This window comes from Danio aesculapii, chromosome 14 (genome assembly GCF_903798145.1).
Source record: "Danio aesculapii chromosome 14, fDanAes4.1, whole genome shotgun sequence".
NCBI classification, from domain to species: Eukaryota; Metazoa; Chordata; class Actinopteri; order Cypriniformes; family Danionidae; genus Danio; species Danio aesculapii.
Window position 1 is genome coordinate 4,456,204 of NC_079448.1, and position 21,366 is coordinate 4,477,569.

Genomic DNA, 21,366 nt, shown 5'->3' on the forward strand with positions numbered 1-21,366 from the left:
ATATTACTCTACTCTTAAACCTAACCCCAAGTAATAATGACACACGTTCAGTATTAATCCACACAGTGGCAAAAGTTAAACTATTTTGAAATTGACCACGCCGCGAGTGTGAGGAGCAGCTGATGGTGGCCATAGCAAAGGCAAACAGCAGAGGATCGCCAGTTCAGAAATGCATCTAAATCAGTAAAGGAAGAAGCACGCATCACGTCATTTTAACGTGGTTTTGGAAGCGTTACGTGAACAGCCCCATACAGATTTAACCTGAGAGATACAGTACAAGCACTAATCTATTTACAAGCCGTGTGGGGCGATTACAACTTATAACACACAATTAAACAGATATTTTGTGAACTACACACAATGAGGCAACAATTTTAATGACACTTACATGTTATGATCCGGAGGAAGAAGAAACTGGTCCATATGAACTGTAAAACTTACTGGCAGAATCCCTGTCATAGTCTGACAAAGTCCCATAGTCTCTGCTGCTCCTTCAATAGCAAACAGCCGACGAATCCCTCGTTGCAGTGTAGGTTATTGTATCAATCATCAGAAAAATGACAAGAGCAAACACAGCACTACGTTGGCAATACTGTGGTGTTGTTGTGAAAATAACCTTTAACCCTTTATTCCCCGCAGCCGAATCTCCATCTGTCAGTGATCGTCATCTTAGCGTCATGATCAGTCCCGTGATCCCCCGCGCCTCCACTAGAGTCTGAAGTGAAAGCGCTTGGATGTTGTACAGGAACTGGAAGTATATATTTGGTGATGTACCGTATCGACGTCGATGCGATCAAACAAAAGATCCGAACCCTACTCGATTCGTTTATTCGACTCTGAGTCAACTATTTTGCTGAAGAATCGATAGTTTTAAACACAGTGCACTTACAGATTTAATCCTCAGCTGGATGTTTTCATTCACTTAGTGCTGTGTTACACACTGCATCGAAGGTCTCTTTCAAAAACCCATAATAGGGGCTCTTTAAGCATTTAAATGTCATTTTAAGCTTGAATAATATCTAGCCAAATATTATATACTGCCATCATAGCAAAGATAAAAGAAATGAATTATTAAAATGAGTTATTAAAACTGTTTTATTTAGAAATGTGTTGAACATTTTTTTCTTTTTTTCTTCCCAATAAACAGAAATATACAGGGAGGTTAATAATTCAGGAGGGCTAATAATTCTGACTGACAATGACCAAGAAGGATGAGCTTATATAAACTGTCTAGTAAGCTTCAGTACCAGAGACGTCCATGGAGAAGGTGTCACTGCCCTGACCGACCAGGTTAAAGGCCACACAGACAACGGTCATCCTTTGGTTGGGGCCCACGGTCAGAACACTTTCCACTCCAACAGCCCCGAAACTCTCCTTCTGGAACTCCACCGTCTGCGTCTGGATCGGCTGCAGATCTGTGGTGTTTTCAGGACAGCTGTTCGACACATAAACACAGGCAATTAGGAGACAGGGGAAGAATCTAACTAAGGATCTGAAAATCCTTGTAGTAAACTTATGTGTGTGTTGTTTCAAGAAAGCAACAGTGTTGTGTTTTATCTTTCATTTGTTTATATTCATTTATTCTTCATTTAATTACTTTATTTAATCATATGATCATTAGTCATTTATATAATTATATCATGTTATTTATGCTTAGATCATGATTTATTATTTGTCATTTGGTTGTTTTATATTTTATTATTACTATTCTTCTATAATTATTGATTTATTATTATTATTTCATTTTTCCATATTGTTATGATCTTACGACTGTGTGGATTCAAGCGACACTTGTTTTCATGAGTAAGAGGTAAGAGAATGTCTCCATTTTATGGTCTGTATTGTCTCTGGACAATGTTGTGATGCAGTAATTTCAACCCAGGCTCATTCTGAGAACAGTCCCATGGACGTTTCTGGAGACCGCGAATTACGTAGCCGGGGGTCCGTACGGCTGCATTTCATTTTTTAAGCGAACGCTGCAGGGCGGTGTGACGCCGTTCCTTTCGGCGCTCGCCTCTATGTGGATGGCTTTCCCGCTGCAACCAGTTTGTCCAGTTAGATCTTCGTGTACTCTGGCGGACTCGAGACGCAGAGAGGGGCTGACCACGACTACGTCGGCGACCGGGTCCGAGTCCGGGGAAGAGCGGTTCCAGAAATCAGGTAAGAAAACAAAAACAAAATCTAAAAAATGAAGCGAACAAGTTCGTCACAGGGTGAGAATGTGGACGAAATCCGAAAACGTGGTAAAAATCAGACGAGGGCTTTTCTTTTTCTGGACGGCTTTTGTGAATCGTCGTTGGTTGGGTTTAGGGACGGAGGAGGGTGGGTCAGCCGATTTGCCGGTCGCACGGTCAATCATCTATGGAGAGAGATTAGACTCAATAATAATTCACGCAAAAGACACGATGTACACATGCGTAGCCAAATTCACGTACGTAAAATATTTATTTATACTTACAAAAACAATTCACATGCACAAAATAAAAATACATTTTCATAAAATACGTTTCACAAATGCAAAACACCATTTGCAAATATATAAGAGTGTACAAAAAGTTTTGAATGTTTAAAATTCACGAGTTCATCCTGAATGAGAATGTGCAAATCCTCTCTCACGTACGACTCACCCTGAATACGAGTGTGTGCATTTTTGAGACTTCGCGAAAACAAAAACTGCACAAATACGTACCTCCCGGGACGTATTTCGCGGTCTTCAGAAACGTCCCCGGGACTACGTTCTCAGAATGAGCCTGGGTTGCGTAATTTTCCATTGCTGTTGCTTGTGGTATAATAACACTTGTTGGATTTATTAAAGATTATTTATTAAACTCTGCTCTTTATCATTATGACTTTGTCTCCTGCTTCTGCTCCTCTCTGGATTTCTCAGTCAACTCTTATATTGATAGGAGACTGTTAATTTAGTTGAATACTGGTTATCAGGTTTGGGAAACTCTGCTGACTTGTCCAGATACCCAGAGAAACAGATATTTTTTGACAAGATCTGGCGTCCGGGGCTGGATCTTATTTATCTGGCATAAAGAGTGTGATCTACCACTGGATAACAGTATCATATATACAGTTAAGGTCAAAATTATTAGCCCCCCTGAATTATTCGCCCCCTTATTTATTTTTCTCCCCAATTTTTGTTTAATGGAGAGAAGATTTCTTCAACACATTTCTAAACATAATAGTTTTAATAACTCATCTCTAATCACTGATTTATTTTATCTTTGCCATGATGACAGTAAATAATATTTGACTAGATATTTTTCAAGACACTTCTATACAGCTTAAAGTGACATTTAAAGGCTTAACTAGGTTAATTAGGGTAACTAGGGAGGTTAGGGTAATTGGGTAAGTTATTGTATAACAATGGTTTGTTCTGGAGACTATCGAGAAAAAATAAAGCTTAAAGGGGCTAATAATATTGACCTTAAAATGGTGTTTAAAAAATTAAAAACTGCTTTTATTCTAGACAAAATAAAACAAATAAGACTTTCTCAAGAAGAAAAAATATTATCAGACATACTGTGAAAATTTCATTGCTCTGTTAAAAATAATTTGGGAAATATTTAAAAAAGAAAATAAAAAATTCAAAGGGGGCTAATAATTCTGACTTCAACTGTGTGTGTGTGTATATATATATATACACACACACACACACACACACACACACACACACATATATATATATATATACATACACACACACACGCACACAGATAAAGTCAAAATTATTTGCCCTACTGTGAATTTTTGTTTTCTTTCTGAAATATTTCCCAAATGTTTAACAGAGCAAGGAAATTTTCACAGTATTTCCTATAATATTTTTTCTTCTGTAGAAAGTCTTATTTGTTTTATTTTGGCTAGAATAAAAGAAGTTTTCACTATGTTTTAAAATCATATCAATATTTCTTCCAATAGTCCTCCAATAGTTCTGGGTAACACTTTAGTTTAAGTTGACGTAGTTACATATGATTCATTACTTCAGTAATTACAATGAATTACATAATTACATGCAACTAAACCTAAACACACAAGTTCTCTTTAACTGTCAATTCTGTTACCTGCTGTCAACATCGTTACCTTAAAAAGTTACAGTAAAATAGCTGACAATTTTGCAATTTTTTAGCCAAAAGCATTAATGTTGTAGGAGCTCATGGCACTATTGAAATCAGGTTTAAAATATTTCTTAAATTGACCAATGTGTGATCAATGCAATATGCTGTTTTCATTTTCAAACTGTGTAAGTGTTTTTAAAATCTTAAAAACATCTGTATAATAAATATGTGTGTGTGTGTGTGTGTGTGTGTGTGTGTGTGTGTGTGTGTGTGTGTGTGTGTGTGTGTGTGTGTGTGGTCGTGGTATAGTTGGCTGACATGTATGTTACATATGTTTGTTTAATCGTCTACTCCTGTAACTTGTGTATCTGTATAATAAAAATGTGTGTTTATGTGTGTATAGATATAGTATATATGAAGACGTACGTGGTTCTGATTCCTGTGCACTGGTACCAGAGGATGCTGGGAGCTGGATATCCATAAGATCGACAGGACAGAGTGGTGACGTTCTCCCATTTCACCCTCGCAACGGGCTTCGCTGTCAAACACAATCAGATTTAGTATTTCAGAGGCGTTTCTGTTGCTTCGCAGAAAGGATATGGGTTTAATACTGTTCAGCTCAGTCGGCAACACTAATACGGTAACATTAAAATAATGACCCATTAGTTAAAGTTTTTACTAACACAATTAACAAGTATTAGTAAATGTTGAATTATGATTAATAAATGCCATACTTGATGTTAGTAAATACAGTAACTAATAGACCGATATTCTACATTTTACCATTAATACTGATGTACAGATATTTATTAGTTCCACGTTTTATCTTTTTATTTTGCATTTGCAATACACATACAATCACAAACAACAGGCCTTATGAAATTTTTCTGACGTTAATTTTCAGATCCACATTTTTTGTCTGAATTAATTCTGGAAAATATCTTTAACATGTTTATTATAATACCATTCAATAAACAAGTGATTTAAAATCATAGCTAATTAAACTAGCATTTTTCTAGTAAATGTTATATCAAGAGAAATATCATTATCATGATACTTAACAACAATATCGAATATTTTCCAAGTATCGCACAGCCTTAATTTGTAATGTATATACAGTTGAAGTCAGAATTATTAGCCCCCCTTTAAATTTTTTTCTTTTTTAAATATTTCCCATATAATGTTTAACAGAGCAAGGAAATTTTCACAGTATGTCTGATAATATTTTTTCTTCTTGAGAAAGTCTTATTTGTTTTATTTCGGCTAGAATAAAAGCAGTTTTAATTTTTTAAGCACCATTTTAAGGTCAAAATTATTAGCCTACAGATAGTCTACAGAATAAACCATCATTATACAATAACTTGCCTAATTACCATAACCTGCTTAGCTACCCTAATTAACCTAGTAAAGCCTTTAAATGTCACTTTAAGCTGTATAGAAGTGTCTTGAATATTATTTACTGTCATCATGGCAAAGATAAAATAAATCAGTTATTAGAGATGAGTTATTAAAACTATTATGTTTAGAAATGTGTTATAAAAAATCTTCTCTCTGTTAAACAGAAATTGGGGAAAAAAAATAAACAGAGGGGCTAATTAATCAGGGGGGCTAATAATTCTGACTTCACCTGTATATAAACAGAAGTAAACTGTACTTACTGTACATTTTAATATCAAAAGTAATGGAGGCATTTTTCATGCTGTTCTTGACATTGAGCGTGTATTGGCCGATCTCCTCGAAGTTCAGTCTCTTGAGGAACAGCAGTGCCTCGTACCTGCAAAATTCACCACGATGAGCTCACATTTATTAGTCTATGCTACATTCATCTCGCTTGTCATAGTTAATAACCACATCTGACTATGTGTAGTCATTTATTCATGTTGGTACAAAATTTAGACATTGTCTTGTACCCTAAAAAAAAATTATTCAGTGGATTTATTAAGGCAGCATGGTTGCTTAACAGTTAGCACTCTTGTCTCACAGCAAGAAGGTTGTTGGTTCGAGTCCCTGCTGGGTCAGTTGACATTTCTGTGTGGAGTTTGCATGTTCTCCCTGTGTTTGCGTGGGTTTCCTCCGGGTGCTCCGGTTTCCCCCACAGTCCAAACGCATGCGCTATAGGGGAGTTGAATAAACTAAATTGGCCGTAGTGTGTGAGTGTGTTTCTCAGTAGCTGGAAGGGCATCCACTTCGTAAAACATATGCTGGATAAGTTGGCGGTTCATTCCGCTGTGGCGACCCCTGATGAATAGAGAGACTAAGCTGAAGGAAAATGAATGTATGCATGAATGGTTTGAACTGACCTGTCATTATGGTTGTAAAACCTGTTCTCTTGGAGTGAGGCATTAAGGGATGTGGGCGTGTCCCACTTGTGTGAAGTCAGAGGAGGATACGCTTCGATCAAAACCCCGAGATCCACATCGTCTCCTTCGCTCACCTCGATGGACAGACCACGGTGCGTGAGTTTAGACGAGAGCTTCGGTGAAAGTCGAATGTACGGCTCGTCTGTCACAAAACAACAAGTGCAATAGTAGATTTATTACTTTATTTATTTAAGCTTTTATTGCAAAGTGATACAATTCACAACATCAGAAGACATTTGTCACTTTTCCAGTTTAAATTCCCTAATCAGGGATAAAAGAGGAAACATACATTTCTTCAACTCAGGCTCATTCTGAAAATGTAGCCCTATATACATTTCAGGAGAGCGCCAAATACGTCCCAGGACGTACATTTTTTAGCAGGTTTTGTTTTCATGAATCCGCCAGAGGTTGTGTATGCTTTTTCAGATCTCAAATTTCTCTCGCGAATGCTGTTCTTGCGTAAATCCACCAGAGGCCGCTGTTGACTGACTGACAGACTGACCGACTGTGTTTTCAAAAGCACTGATTGACCCAATCACACCCTTCCCTAACCCTAACCGATATTGTTTTCAAAAGCACTGATTGACCCAATCACCCCTTTTCCTAACCCTAACCGATATTGTTTTCAAAAGCACTGATTGACCAGCGCCCACCCACTTCCATAAACCCAACCCGATAGTGTTTTCAAAAGCAACCTAGAAAAAGAACAGCCCTTGCGGCCACCTGATTTTTACCATGTTTTTAGATTTTACCATATTCTCACCCTGTTCTTTACTTAGTTATTAGATTTTTTTGCTTTACCTGCTTTCTGGAACCGTTCTTCACCGGATTTGAACCCCGTCATTGCAGTCAACTCTGCTACACATCACACAAACTGGCAACAGCAGAAAAGCAGTCCATATGTAGGTAAGCGGTCAGCTGGTGAGCATGAAAAGGAACGCCATCATACCGCCCCTGTAGCGTTCGTTTTAAAGACGAAATGCAATCATGCGTTGCTCTGCCTACATAATTGGCGATCTCCAGAAATGTATATTGGGCTACGTTTTCAAATTGAGCCTTTGTTGTATTTCTTTATGACAGTAACAGAACAACACATCCCTTTGCATTATCTTATTCTCTATTTACAGAAGAAAGAGGAGTGCGGAAGCAATGTTTACAGTAAAAAATAAATCTTAAAGTTCTCTAGCAAAAAAGACATCAGGTTGAATTGGAGTGTGTTGGAGTTGGAATGTACTCCATGCATTTGGACCAAAAGTCAACAAATGTTTTTTGGTTATGCACACAGTATGTAACTTTGCATTTGTAAATTTAAAGGGGGCCTATTATGCCCATTTTTACAAGATGTACAATAAATCTATGTGTGTATGTGAAGTATCAGCTCAGAATACACTGCAAATTAAAATACCACTGCCCCCTTTCAGGCTTTGATCCCTATTATGCCGTTTTGGTGACTGTCGCTTTAAATTCAAATGAGATTTTTAAAAGAGTGCGGAGCTGTGTGAGCATAGCGACAGATATAAAACAGGACTAAAGTTATGTGTGTACAAAACTGAAAATGTCAAAAGAAGTGGCTCAGAAGAAGGTCGACTATGGAGACTACAGTTGAAACACGAATGGCAGACGGCTGCTTCTCACTCAGGGCTGTCTATGCTAATGATGGCAAGATCGTCACAAATAGGTGGAGCTTTCCCCCTCTGACGACACGTACAAAGGGAGAATGTCAATCAAAGTGTGCCACATTGTTGCCACACAATTGTGTTTAAACCCATCAAGTGATGTTTGCATAATAGGTCCTCTTTAAAGGAAACAAACGTCAACAATCGTCTCCGCTTCTTACCTACAACCAGCAGCTGTGTGGTGGAGCTGTTTGCCCCGGCTTCATTCTGACCCGTACAGGTGATGTTCCCAGTGTCCGACCGCTGAACAGACGGGATGGTCAGGATGCTCTCGATGGCTAAACGGTCGCCCTCCATTGTTGATCTCTCTTCTGCTTTGGGCAGCTAATAAACAAAGACAAATACATCAGTTATCCTAGATGCTCAAAATAAGTCTCTTCTGTGCACCAAATCTGCATTTGAGTGATTAAAAATGCATAAAAAATTGTGAAATATATATATTTTTAATTTAGAATAAGCGTGTCCTATTTTAACATATTAAATATAATTATAAAATATATTATAATACTAAAATATTATGTATTCTTCTGATTCAAAGCTGAATTTTCAGCATCATCACTACAGTCTTCAGTGTGAAAACATCCTTCAGAAATTATTTAGTGTTGATTATTGTTGAAAACAATTCATACTTTTTATATATTTTTTTTGAATATTATATTTTATTTTCTTATAACAACACGGAGCGATACAGAAAGCAACAACGATTATAAAGACAAAACAGAAGCAACGAATAAATAAATAAATAAATAAATAAATAAATAAGACAGAAAAAAAAAAAAAAAAAGATTTTAAACCATTTTTACACCAGTTCCTCCAATATTATACATGGGTCAACAATGTTACGTATTTATGTCTAGGCTAGTGGGCGCAGGCAAAATGGTGATCTTACAGATGATAACAGGGTTATACCTTTAAACTGTTATCCTGGGCATTTGATAAATAATTAAGAAAGGGTTTCCAGGTGGCTTCAAAGCCGGCAATGTTATCAGAAAGATTGTGTCTTAGCCTCTCTAAATGTAAAGTGGTAGAGAGTTGTAAAAGCCAGGATTTAAAAAGTGTTTTTGATGGCTTTTTCCATAAATAAAGAATAATTTTTTTAGCTAACACCATTCCATATTGAACAGCTTTTTTAATTTGATGACTAAACCCATGAAGTGAGTCAGACCAACCAAAAACAGCGATTGCTGGATCAGGGGCAAGGTCACAAGAATAAGCCTCAGAGTAGAAGTTGAAAATTTCGCTCCAAAACTCAAAAGTTTTGGGCATGACCAAAAAAGATGTCCTAAAGAGCCCTCCGCAGATTCACATTTGTTACATTTAGAGGAAATGGAGGGGTAGAATTTATTAAGTTTAACCCTAGAATAATGAAGCCGATGTACTACTTTATATTGGATTAGTTGATGTCTGGAGTTAATAGAACATGTATTTATGACCTTGACAGACTTTTCCCAGTCCTCATTGGTAATTTGAATGCCTAAATCTTTCTCCCAGGAATCTTTATACACTTTATATTTAAAAGATTTTAAGTGGAGTGTTCAGAAGAACAGCATTTATTTGGAATATAAATATTTAGCTAAATTCCTAAATATTTTTACTGTCACTTGAATCAATGTAATGTATTTTTGCTGAAACAAATTTTGAAATATATCTAAAAAATATCCAATTAATCTCTCTATTTATTTTACAACTACAACAGTTTTTTATTGTTCTGAAGAGTCAATAATGAGATGACTATATACAATTACTTCACAAAAAAAGCTCATACCGTTCTTGAGGAGTGTGTCCATGTGACGTTGTAGTAAAAGTTTGGATTATTTGTCGTACAACTGATCTGAAGTCTCTCCCCAACCAGTTTTACATACTCGTTCCTCTTCAGGTACACATATGGTGGAAAACGTAACCCTGAATCCAAACAAAGAAACGAATAATACAATAAAGATTATAGTAAAGGAAGTATGGTGCAGTTTTTAATTACTGTATCTTGCTTCAAATTTCAGCAGCAGGGACAGGGAAACTAGTCAGGATTGAGAAAAAGATTTAAGTAGAACTACCCCAGCATTCTACACTACTTTCCTGTTTACCTGAATTGCTGGAATGTTCCCCAATTTAAAATATTATGGCTTTTACTCTCTTTTCTTTATCTATGTTAGGCTGTTTTGACACAATCTGCATTGTAAAAAGCACTATAGAAATAAAGATGAAGAATTTGGACTGTGGGACAAATCCGTGAATGCGCTTGAGTGGGCCAGCCAGAGCCCAGACTGGAACCTGATTGAGTATCTATGGAGAAAAATAAGCAAACTGACACTTAAAATTCAACCTGATGGAGCAAAAATAGGGATGTCAAGCTTGTAGCATCATATGCAAAATGAGTGTTCAATGTTGGGTGAATTCTCCCTTTAACTAGTCATCAATTCCAGCTCAGGAAGCCATGATATATAACTTTCATTTAAAATTGAGCATTCTGTAATTTTGAGATTTCAATAAAGAAGTTTGTTAAATCACAAAATGTTAAAACCATTGAAATCTTACAGGAACACTTCACTTTTTTAATTTTAAAATTCAACTCCCTTGAGTTAAACGGTTGAGTTTTAGCATTGTTCAGTCCACTCAGTGGATTTCTGGATCTAGCGGGCACTCTTTTAGCTTAGCTTAGCATAGATCATTGAATCGGATTAGACCATTAGCATCTTTCTCCAAAATGACCAAAAATTTTTGATAATATTACTATTTAAAGCTATTGTTTAGTTACATCATGTACTAAAACCAATGGCAAAATGAAATGCTAGGAACTATGCTCTCATTCTAGCAAAATAATCAGGAAACTTTGCTGCCGTATCATGGCTTCAGCAGGTACAATAATATTATGCATCAGCAGAAAATAATCCCCAGCACCAATCTTAAGTGTAGAGCTTGGTACTAGTGAATATTTCTCAAGTGCTGCATGACCATTGTGCCTGCTGCAGCCATGATACAGCTGCAATTGTATTATCGAAACTCTTTGGTCATTTTTGAGCAAGATGCTAATGGTCTAATCCGATTCAATGATCTATGCTAAGCTAAGCTAAATTGCTCCTTAGAGTAAGATGCTAATGTTCTAACCCGATTCAATGATCTATACAAAGTTAAGCTAAAAGTGCTTCTTTGAGGGAGATGCTAATGGTCTAATCCTATTCAATGATCTATGCTAAGATAAGCTAAAAATGCCGCAGCTAGACCTGGAGATCAGCTGAATGGGCTGAAAAATGGTAAAACTCAAATGTTTGACTCTAGGTCCCTACTGAAAAAAACAGCTTAAACCAGCCTAGGCTGGTTGGTTGGTTGGTTTTAGCTGGTTGACCAGCCTGGTTTTAGAGGGGTTTTGGCCATTTCCAGGCTGGTTTCCAGACATTTCCAGCCTGGTCTTAGCTGGTCAAGCTGGAAAATGACCAGCTAAAACCAGCTTGACCTGGGAGCCCAGCCAAAACCAGCTATGTCCAGCTTAAATCAGGCGGGTCAAGATGGTTTTAGCTGGTTTTAGCTGGTCATTTTCCAGCCTGACCAGCTAAGACCTGGAAACCAGCCTGGAAATGGCCAAAACCCCTCTAAAACCAGGCTGGTCAACCAGCTAAAACCAGCCAACCAGCCTAGACTGGTTTAAGCTGGATTTTTCAGCAGGGGTGACTTAAAATATGAACCTATTTTTAGGAAAAATGGAGTGTTCGTTTAAAATTTGGAGTTGAAAACTCACGTTGAATGACGTTTATCGAGAATATCTTTGACACTTTCTCAGCTCCTCCGATTCTAGCACTGCAAATGTAGTCGGCGTTAAATCCAGGATGAACGTTGCGGATCAGGACACCCTTTCTAGGGTCGAAGGTGACGTTCATGCCGTAGGGCGCTGCTGAGCCGTTGTCCATGCGAAATGTGAAGTCTGTGGCCTCCGGGTCCGTCAGAAGACATGGGAGCAACAGATCTTCGCCTTCTTTCCGCACATAACGCAGAGACGTACTCGGAGAAACAAAGAGAACTCGAGAATCTGTAACAAACACAGATGAGGTTAAAGAACATTATCATTAACATCATGATGTGCTTCTGCAAGTGTGGAACTCAGAAGGAGAAGTTAAAAGGTCACTCACCCCTGACAAACACATGAACTGAAGACGACGAGTTTGAATCATTTTCATTCATATAGACGCACTTGTATGTTCCTGTGAAGTCCACCGTTGCCTTTTCCACACGGAAAGTCCGGATTTTCCCCGCTTCTTTGGATATGTAGCGCTTGTGTTTGGCAAGACGGGGAAGAAATGTCACTGGACCGTCGCCCTCACAGACCAGCTGAAGGGGAGATCCGGAGTCCAGGATCACATCTGTGCCGGCCAGAGCTCCAGAGTTCAGTCTGATCCGCGGTTCAGACCAACCTGATGATCAAAACACAGAACAAAGTATGATTGACAACTAGTGGTTGAACTAAGTATTGCGATTTAAAATATCGGATTTGGCCTATTCTGCTCGGGTTTAATGCACATCCAGGTTGCCAGATTGATGACATCCAAAGAGTGAGCATACCTGACAGTTTCAGTAGTATATGTATTGTTTGTAAATTAAAAACCACCTTATTTGGATTTTTCAGGAACTGGTTTCAATTTCGCTTTGCATTCGCATAATATTGTAACAGTGGCTTTATTATGACTCAGAGTAGGGACATTTGGAATGCTCTCTTGAACTCTCATATACACAAATCTCCTTACATTTCATAATAGATAAATTTCAGCAATTTCACCAATAGTTACTGAAACTCCTTCATCTGGAAAAACCACATCAAATTCAATCATTTTAGATTCTTGGTTTCCCAACTGAAAGATGACACTTCTGTCTTCTGCCACAGATCAAACTAAGGTTTAAATTGGTTACACTTTTTCCCTTTTCCTGGAAAACTGATTTGAAACAATGACATAAAGCACTTTATAAATAAATGTGACAAATTGATATGTGTGCTATATGCTATGTAGTATATACGGCAAGCTATATACTGTACTACACACTTAAAAAATGACTTTTGCTGCTTGTTGAAACTACTTGGTTAAAATGAGTTGAAATAATACAATTCTTAAGGTGTTTTTGGACAGCGTCATTTATTTTTTACTTTTTTCCCCGCATTTTTTGGATACATTGTATTGCATACTCTACACTGCACACTACATACTCTACACTGCACACTACATACTCTACACTGCTCACACTGCACACTCCACACTGCACACACTGTATACTCTACACTGCACACTCCACACTGCACACACTGTATACTCTACACTGCACACTCCACACTGCACACACTGTATACTCTACACTGCACACTACATACTCTACACTGCACACTACATACTCTACACTGCTCACACTGTACACTGTACACTCCATGCTGCACACACTGCATGCTCTACACTGCTCACACTGCACACTCCACACTGCACACACTGCATACTCTACACTGCACACTCCATACTCTACACTGCTCACACTTCACACTGTACACTACAAACTACATACTCTGCACTACACACCGCACATTGCACACTTCATACTACACAAACTGTATGCTCTACACTGCTCACACTGCTCACTCCACACACTGCATACTCTACACTGCACACTGCATACTCTACACTGCACACTACATACTCTACACTGCTCACTGCATACTCTACACTGCTCACACTGCATACTCTACACTGCACACTACATACTCTACACTGCACACTGCATACTCTACACTGCTCACACTGTACACTCCATACTCTACACACTGCACACTCCATACTGAACACACTGCATGCTCTACACTGCTCACTCCACACACTGCATACTCTACACTGCACACTACATACTCTACACTGCACTCTGCATACTCTACACTGCACACTGCATACTCTACACTGCTCACACTGCATACTCTACACTGCACACTACATACTCTACAGTGCACACTGCATACTCTACACTGCTCACACTGCATACTCTACACTGCACACTACATACTCTACACTGCACTCTGCATACTCTACACTGCACACTGCATACTCTACACTGCTCACACTGCACACTGTACACTACAAACTACATACTCTACACTACACACCGCACACTCCATACTGCACACTCTACACTGCACACTACATACTGCACACACTGCACACTCTACACTGCTCACACTGCATACTCTACACTGCTCACACTGCATACTCCACACTGCACACTGCATACTCTACACTGCACACACTGCATACTCTACACTGCTCACACTGCATACTCCACACTGCACACTGCATACTCTACACTGCACACACTGCATACTCTACACTGCACACACTGCATACTCTACACTGCACACACTGCATACTCTACACTGCACACACTGCATACTCTACACTGCTCACACTGCATAGTTCACACTGCATATTGCATACTCTACAGAGAAGGGCGGTGCGGTGGTGCATACTCTACAGCAAGAAGATCGGTGGTTACAGCCTCAGCTGGGTCAGTTGGCATTTCTGTGTGGAGTTTGCATGTTCTCTCCGTGTTTGCATGGGTTTCCTCCAGGTGCTCCGGTTTCCCCCACAGTCCAAACACACGCACTATGAATTGAATAAACTAAATTGTTCGTAGTGTATGAGTGTGAATGAGTGTGTATGGGTGTTTCCCAGTGATGGGTTGCAGCTGGAGGGGCATCCTCTGCATAAAACATATGCTGGATAAGTTGGCGGGTCATTCCACTGTGGCGACCCCTGATTAATAAAAAGACTATGCCGAAAAGAAAATGAATGAATGAATAGATGAATGAATGAAAGTACAGAGAAACCTCAAACCAATCACCATGGTCATCTAGTTCCTTTCTGATTTGCATAAAACTATAAAATCAAATAGATAGTAAATATCCTTTGGTAATTTACCTTTAAATTTACAAGACTGATCAGATGTGACACACTTCTTTAAAACCGAAACACAACGCATTACTCCAGCTCTCTGATGTGAATGTGTTGAAGTGAGGGATGAAAAATGAGGAGAAATGAAAGTGGTGTGTGTGTGTGTGTGTGTGTGTGTGTGTGTGTGTGTGTGTGTGCGTGTGTGTGTGTGTGTGTGTGTGTGTGTGTGTGTGTGTGTGTGTGTGTGTGAGTGTGTGTGTGTGTGAGTGTGTGTTTAGAGAACATGATGAGGAATCAGTAATCTGCACTGCGAAATCACACTAGACATCCTGATCCTGCTCTCACTTCTGCTATCCTCACACACACGCACACACACACACACTTGCACACACAAATGATTAACATCTGCCTGTCTAACAATAAACCCCCAAGAAACTGTGTCTCTGTCTACCACGGCCACAACCTTCTCAAAAACAAATCAATACATCATCTAATTTACCACAAGAAGAAAAAAATGTCATTTTCATCCTCAGTAATATTTAAAAAAAAAAACTAAAATCCTAAATGAAGATGATACATTTACTGGAAATTCATAAACTGATCTGAATGAAGTGCACTGTAAAAAATAGATCTGTAAAATTTGGTTGCCAGTATTTTACCGTTAAAAATACGGTACAAACTGTAAAAGTAACTCCTCATTTTTACAGTAAACTACCGTATTTCATTAATTTATAGAGGTAATATGTCTGTATTTTGAATTACCGTCATCTACACATCTTTTGTTACACAGATAGCCACGTTAACACAGCCATATGCAGGTGGTGATGAGTAAGTTACATAATAAACCAATGCTCAAACAAACAACTTTTCCCACAAGCAGAAAAGTGTATCAGTATATTGACCTTATTCTTCAATGCGGAAGGTCGCTCATTTTTGCGATTGTTTTAGAACTTCCGATTCAGCTGTCTATGGGAGAAATGACTAGGAATAATAAACGGCAGAAAACGGTCACACTATTTACTCTACAAACAAGTGTTTGCATGACAATACAGACAAAGAGGAATAATATAATAAGAAAATATCAGTTTGCAACACCAAGCAGCAAAACGAGCTGTTTTTAACCTCTAAAAATAAATGGAAGTGAATGAGACTGGAAGTCTCGAGTCAAAATGATTCAAATGGCTGCGCCCAAACAATATTTCAATATTTATAATGATCTGACTGATATCAAATGAACTACTGTAAACCGCTCTCCATCAGCGCTAGTCGCATGATGACAAATGACCTCTCCTTAAATGTTTACAGATTTATTCACAGCACTCATAAATGACAATAAACGATAATTCAACATTAATATCAGCACCACATTATCACAATACAGCCCTGATAATACTTTAATTTCAATGTCAAATTCAACATTTTAATGCCTGCAGTGAACAAGAACCAGATCAAGAATCGCTTCAGATTCATTTAAACGCAAACAAAAAGTAACATTTATGAACATGTGCATAAAAGAAAGATTAGTAAAAATATGATTTATTTTTTTACTCCCAAATTTCTCTTTAATTTAAATGTTAATCGCCATTTCTTAATAATTATTAGCTAAATGTACTAGTAATTTCTGAGTTAAAATAATCGTATTAATTTTTAGTAATTTTTAGGTATATCTTACCAGATATTTTTCAAGACACTTCTATACAGCTTAAAGTGACATTTAAAGGATTAACCAGGTTAATTAGGTTAATTAGGCAGGTTATGGTAATTAGGCAAGTTATTGTATAATGATGGTTTGTTTTGTAGACTATCGAGAAAAAATAAAGGGGCTAATAATTTTGTCCTTAAAATTGTTTAAAAAAAAGTTAAAAACTGCTTTTATTCTAGCCGAAATAAAACAAATAAGACTTTCTACAGAAGAAAAAATATTATCAGACATACTGTGAAAATTTCCTTGCTCTATTAAACATCATTTGGAAAATATTTAAAATAGAAAAAAATTCAAGGGGGGCTAATAATTCTGACTTCAACTGTATTTTGTATAAATTTACTAGTAATTTCTGAGTCAAAATAATCATATTTTTAGTAATTATTAAGTATCTAATATCCTTTTGATTTCCGACCTGTCTTTTGTCAGCAAATTTAAGCAAATTTGAAGTTTTCTGGTCTTTAATACCATTTTTCAAAAAGAAAAACATTATTTATGCATCAATTATACAATGCTTCATTTCTGAAATGCTTTAGTTGAACGTTCATCTATCCTGTTTCTATGTTACTACTTTCAGAAGGTTTATATAACATTAAAATTTGCATAATATTTGCATAATTCATTCATTAATTTTCTTTATTAATCTGGGGTCGCCACAGCGAATGAACCGCCAGCTTATCCAGCACATGGTTACGCAGCAAATTCCCTTCCATCTGCAACCCATCTCTGGGAAAATATTTGCATAATATAATATAAATGACAATTATTTTGCTCAACATATAAAACTTTAAAATGTAAAGCTTTTATATGTTAAGCAAACATATAAAATTGAAGTTTTACATTTGCTCAGTGTATAAAACTATATTTTAAAAATCAGGACTCAATCGGGTTTAGGCTAGGTTTAGGTTCAGGTCAGTTCATTCATCCCAGAACATTTGATCTGCACATGTGTCATTTGACTGACACAGTCACGCGTACAAAAACAGAAAGAGAAACAGTTTCACACATGATCATAATAAAACTAATTCAGAGAATGTTTAAAGCATCATTTTGTTGCTGTGACTCTTAAAGGGATAGTTCACCCAAAAATCAAGATTTACTCACTATTTACAGTACTCTCCTTCAAGTGGTTTCTTTCTATTGTTTCTACTGTTGAGCACAAAAGAAGAAAGGAAAAATGCTGTAACCACTGACTTCCATTGTAGGAAAAACAAATGGAAGCTAATAGTTACCGGTTTCCAACATTCTTCAAAATATCTTCTTTTGTGTTTAACAGAAGAAAGAAACTCACAAAGGTTTGAAACAAGTCAAGGGTGAGTAAATGATATTTTTGGGTAAACTATGAGCCCCCATCAGAGAATAAACCCCTGAGATCTTCTTGCAGGTTTACAGTAAGATTATTGCTGATATTCTTACCCTGAACTTGACCGAACAGGATCCCGATGAGCAATAGGAGCGTGAAGAACATCTCAGAGCCGCTCCTGCTCAACAGTTTAGCAGTCTTCGGCGTCTCAGAGGAAATACAGACTGATCCTTCGCTCCTTCAGTATAGACTTCTCATTTCAGTCTCACAGGATGTGGCAACAGCGAGAAATCAGCTGATGGGAGAAATAATTCTGGAATTAACAACAATAACAACAATAATATTAATAATAATAATAATAACAATATTATTATTAATAATAATAATAATAATAATAAACAAATAATAATAATTTTAAAACAAATAACAATAATAATAATAATAATAACAATATTATTATTAATAATAATAACAATAAACAAATAATAATAATATTAAAACAAATAACAATAATATTAATAATATTATTAATAATAATAACAATACTATTAATAATAATAATAATAATAATAATAATAATAATAATAATAATAATAATAATACTACTACTACTACTACTACTACTAATATAGTAATAATATTAATAATAATAATAATAATAATAATAATAATAATAATAATAAAACATAATTATTAAATGTGTTTAAAAAAAGTTAAAATATCCAATTATGCAAAAAAAAAAATAAATAAATAAAAAAAAAAGTTTCCTGGAACCAATAATAAGCATGTTAAAACATTCATTCCTTCATTCATATTTCTTCGGCTTAGTCTCTATTTCAGAGGTCGCCACAGTGAAATGAACCGTCAATTATTCCAGCATATGTTTTACGCAGCAGATGTCTTCCAGCTGCAACCCAGTACTGGGAAACCCACATACACACTCTCACGTTCACACTCATACACTACGGCCAATTTAGTTCATCCAATTCACCTGTACCGCATGTGCCTGGACTGTGGGGGAAAGCGGAGCACAGGTCGGAAACCCACACCAACACGGGGAGAACATGCAAACTCCACACAGAAATGCCAACAGACCCAGCCGGGGCTTGAACCAGTGACCTTCTTGCTGTGAGGCGACCCATTGCGCCACCGTGACACCAAAATATGTTATTGTTATTTATTATTATTATTACCTTGCATAGATATTTTTCAAGACACTTCTACACAGCTTAAAGTGACATTTAAAGGCTTAATTAGGTTAATTAGGTTAACCAGGCAGGTTAGATTAATTAAGCAAGCTATTGTATAATTATGGTTTGTTCTGTAGACTATCGGGAAAAAATATATAGCTTAAAGGGGCTAATAATACTGACCTTAAAATATTTTGTAAAAAATAAAAAACCTGCTTTTATCCTAGCCGAAATAAAACAAATCAGACTTTCTCCAGAAGAAAAAATATTATCAGACATACTGTGAAAATTTCCTTGCTCTGTTAAACATCATTTGGAAAATATTTTAAAAAGAAAAAAACCCGAATTGAGGCGAATAATTCTGACTTCAACTGTATGTATGAAGAGTTCAGATGCAAAAACCTCTAAATGCCATCTAAACTTTGGTACTAAAATGAGCATTTTCTCAGGCTCTTGTTGGTAGGTTCAGTAAATTTACTTTTATGTCAATAAATATGGTATTTTCATCATCTGTAAAGTCAAATAATTGAACATGAATATAGTAGGTTTCGAAAAATGCTCGTTTTTGAAGGAAATTTCAAATTTTTCAACATTTTAAAGGTTATTGCATCTAAACTCTTCATATATATATATATGAACACATTATATATATATTATTATATATATATATATATATATATATATATAAACACATTAAAATTAAATGAGTTTATCATTAAAAGACAAAGAAAAGCGAACATATATAACATAAATAAACCATTTAAACATATTTCTAGAAAAACTAAATTATCTTCATGCAGGTAAATGATTCTTTATTAAGAGGTAAAATTGTATAATAAAAATTATATATATATAATATAGAGTCACTTGCTGTCTTCAAAAAACGACTAAAAACTCATCTATTTAGTCTCCACTTTCCTTCCTAATCTGTAACTGCCTCTCTCTCTCTCTCTCTCAAAAAAAAAAAAATAAATAAATAAATTTTCTAATGCTTTGCTTCTTAGACTTTACACACCTGAAACTTGTCTATAGCACTTGTTCACTGCTGCTCTTATTGTTGTGTAAATTGCTTCCTTGTCCTCATTTGTAAGTCGCTTTGGATAAAAGCGTCTGCTAAATGACTAAATGTTGATATATATATATATATATATATATATATATATATATATATATATATATATATATATTTATTTATTTATATATATAGTGTCCAACATAAATGTCATTCATTATATGAACTCGTCTCTTATACGATGTCATTCTTTATAGAATAACTCACTGATTTTTCCCATTTACAAACAAAGTTTAGAAATTTGTTTTGTAAAAAATAAAAGCAAAAGCACAAACTAAGCAAATCTTTTGTTTACAACCCCAAAACGCAAAGCAAAGCATGTTTTATTTACCTGAGTGTGAGTAAATCCTCAGCGCTCCAGATCTTCAGCGGCTGATCTGATGTCTGAAGCAGAGCAGGTCTCAAACCGTCACACTCCTCCCATGATGCTTTGGGTTTTCCGTCGACATCGCGCTCCTCAAGTGAAACAAATGTGATCCCGAGCACTGGAGCGCCGCGAACAAAACCAGCCAGTGTTCAGACAGACTCATGATCACAGAGCAGAGCATCGGTGTTTACATGTGAAAAACAGCCCATCAACAGCTCCCTTTGAGACCACATCAAGAAACACTGCGTTTGCTGACTAGCCAGACACATAATCGATTCTGCTCACTTTCAGGCTCTTTTTGTGTTTTGTTTTTCTGAGATGGAGAGGGCTCGATAAGGGAAATACAGAACAACTGCATTTAAAAAATTACATATGCTGTTTTTTATTTAAATTACTTATATAAAATGAGTTGAAACACAAGTTATGAGGAAAACCTAATTGTTTTATGTTCAATCCGCTTGATTTAAGTTCACTTGAAGTTCTGGGTTTCTGCAGGTTTAATTAAGTCAAATTTAAGACATTTTAAGAACTTTTCAAGACCTTTACAGATTATGGATTAAATTTTAGACTTATACAGGGGTAAACACTAATGATTATTTCTAATGGCCTATTTGGTTGCCACAATTTTTTTTATTACACTGCCTGACAAAAGTCTTGTCGACGATCCCAGCTGTAAGAGCAACAAATAATAACGTCAAGTTGATCATTTGGAAAAGTGGCAGAAGGTCGA

The 21,366-nt window shown here is 36.4% G+C and overlaps 1 protein-coding gene across 1 annotated transcript in view; it reads right to left on the reverse strand.

Moving 5' to 3' along the window:
• The window catches only part of csf1ra (colony stimulating factor 1 receptor, a), a 53,555-nt gene extending 32,730 nt beyond the window's left edge, over positions 1-20,825 (reverse strand). Inside the window, exons 1-10 of the mRNA XM_056471679.1 lie at positions 20,601-20,825; positions 18,121-18,320; positions 12,216-12,497; positions 11,828-12,115; positions 9,863-9,999; positions 8,259-8,421; positions 6,362-6,563; positions 5,720-5,835; positions 4,488-4,599; positions 1,248-1,435 (exon numbers count right to left, since the gene is read on the reverse strand). Coding sequence (XP_056327654.1) covers positions 1,248-1,435; positions 4,488-4,599; positions 5,720-5,835; positions 6,362-6,563; positions 8,259-8,421; positions 9,863-9,999; positions 11,828-12,115; positions 12,216-12,497; positions 18,121-18,172 — 1,540 coding nt within the window. The 5' untranslated portion in view covers positions 18,173-18,320; positions 20,601-20,825. The remainder of the gene's footprint in view (positions 1-1,247; positions 1,436-4,487; positions 4,600-5,719; positions 5,836-6,361; positions 6,564-8,258; positions 8,422-9,862; positions 10,000-11,827; positions 12,116-12,215; positions 12,498-18,120; positions 18,321-20,600) is intronic.
• Positions 20,826-21,366: the final 541 nt, after the last annotated feature.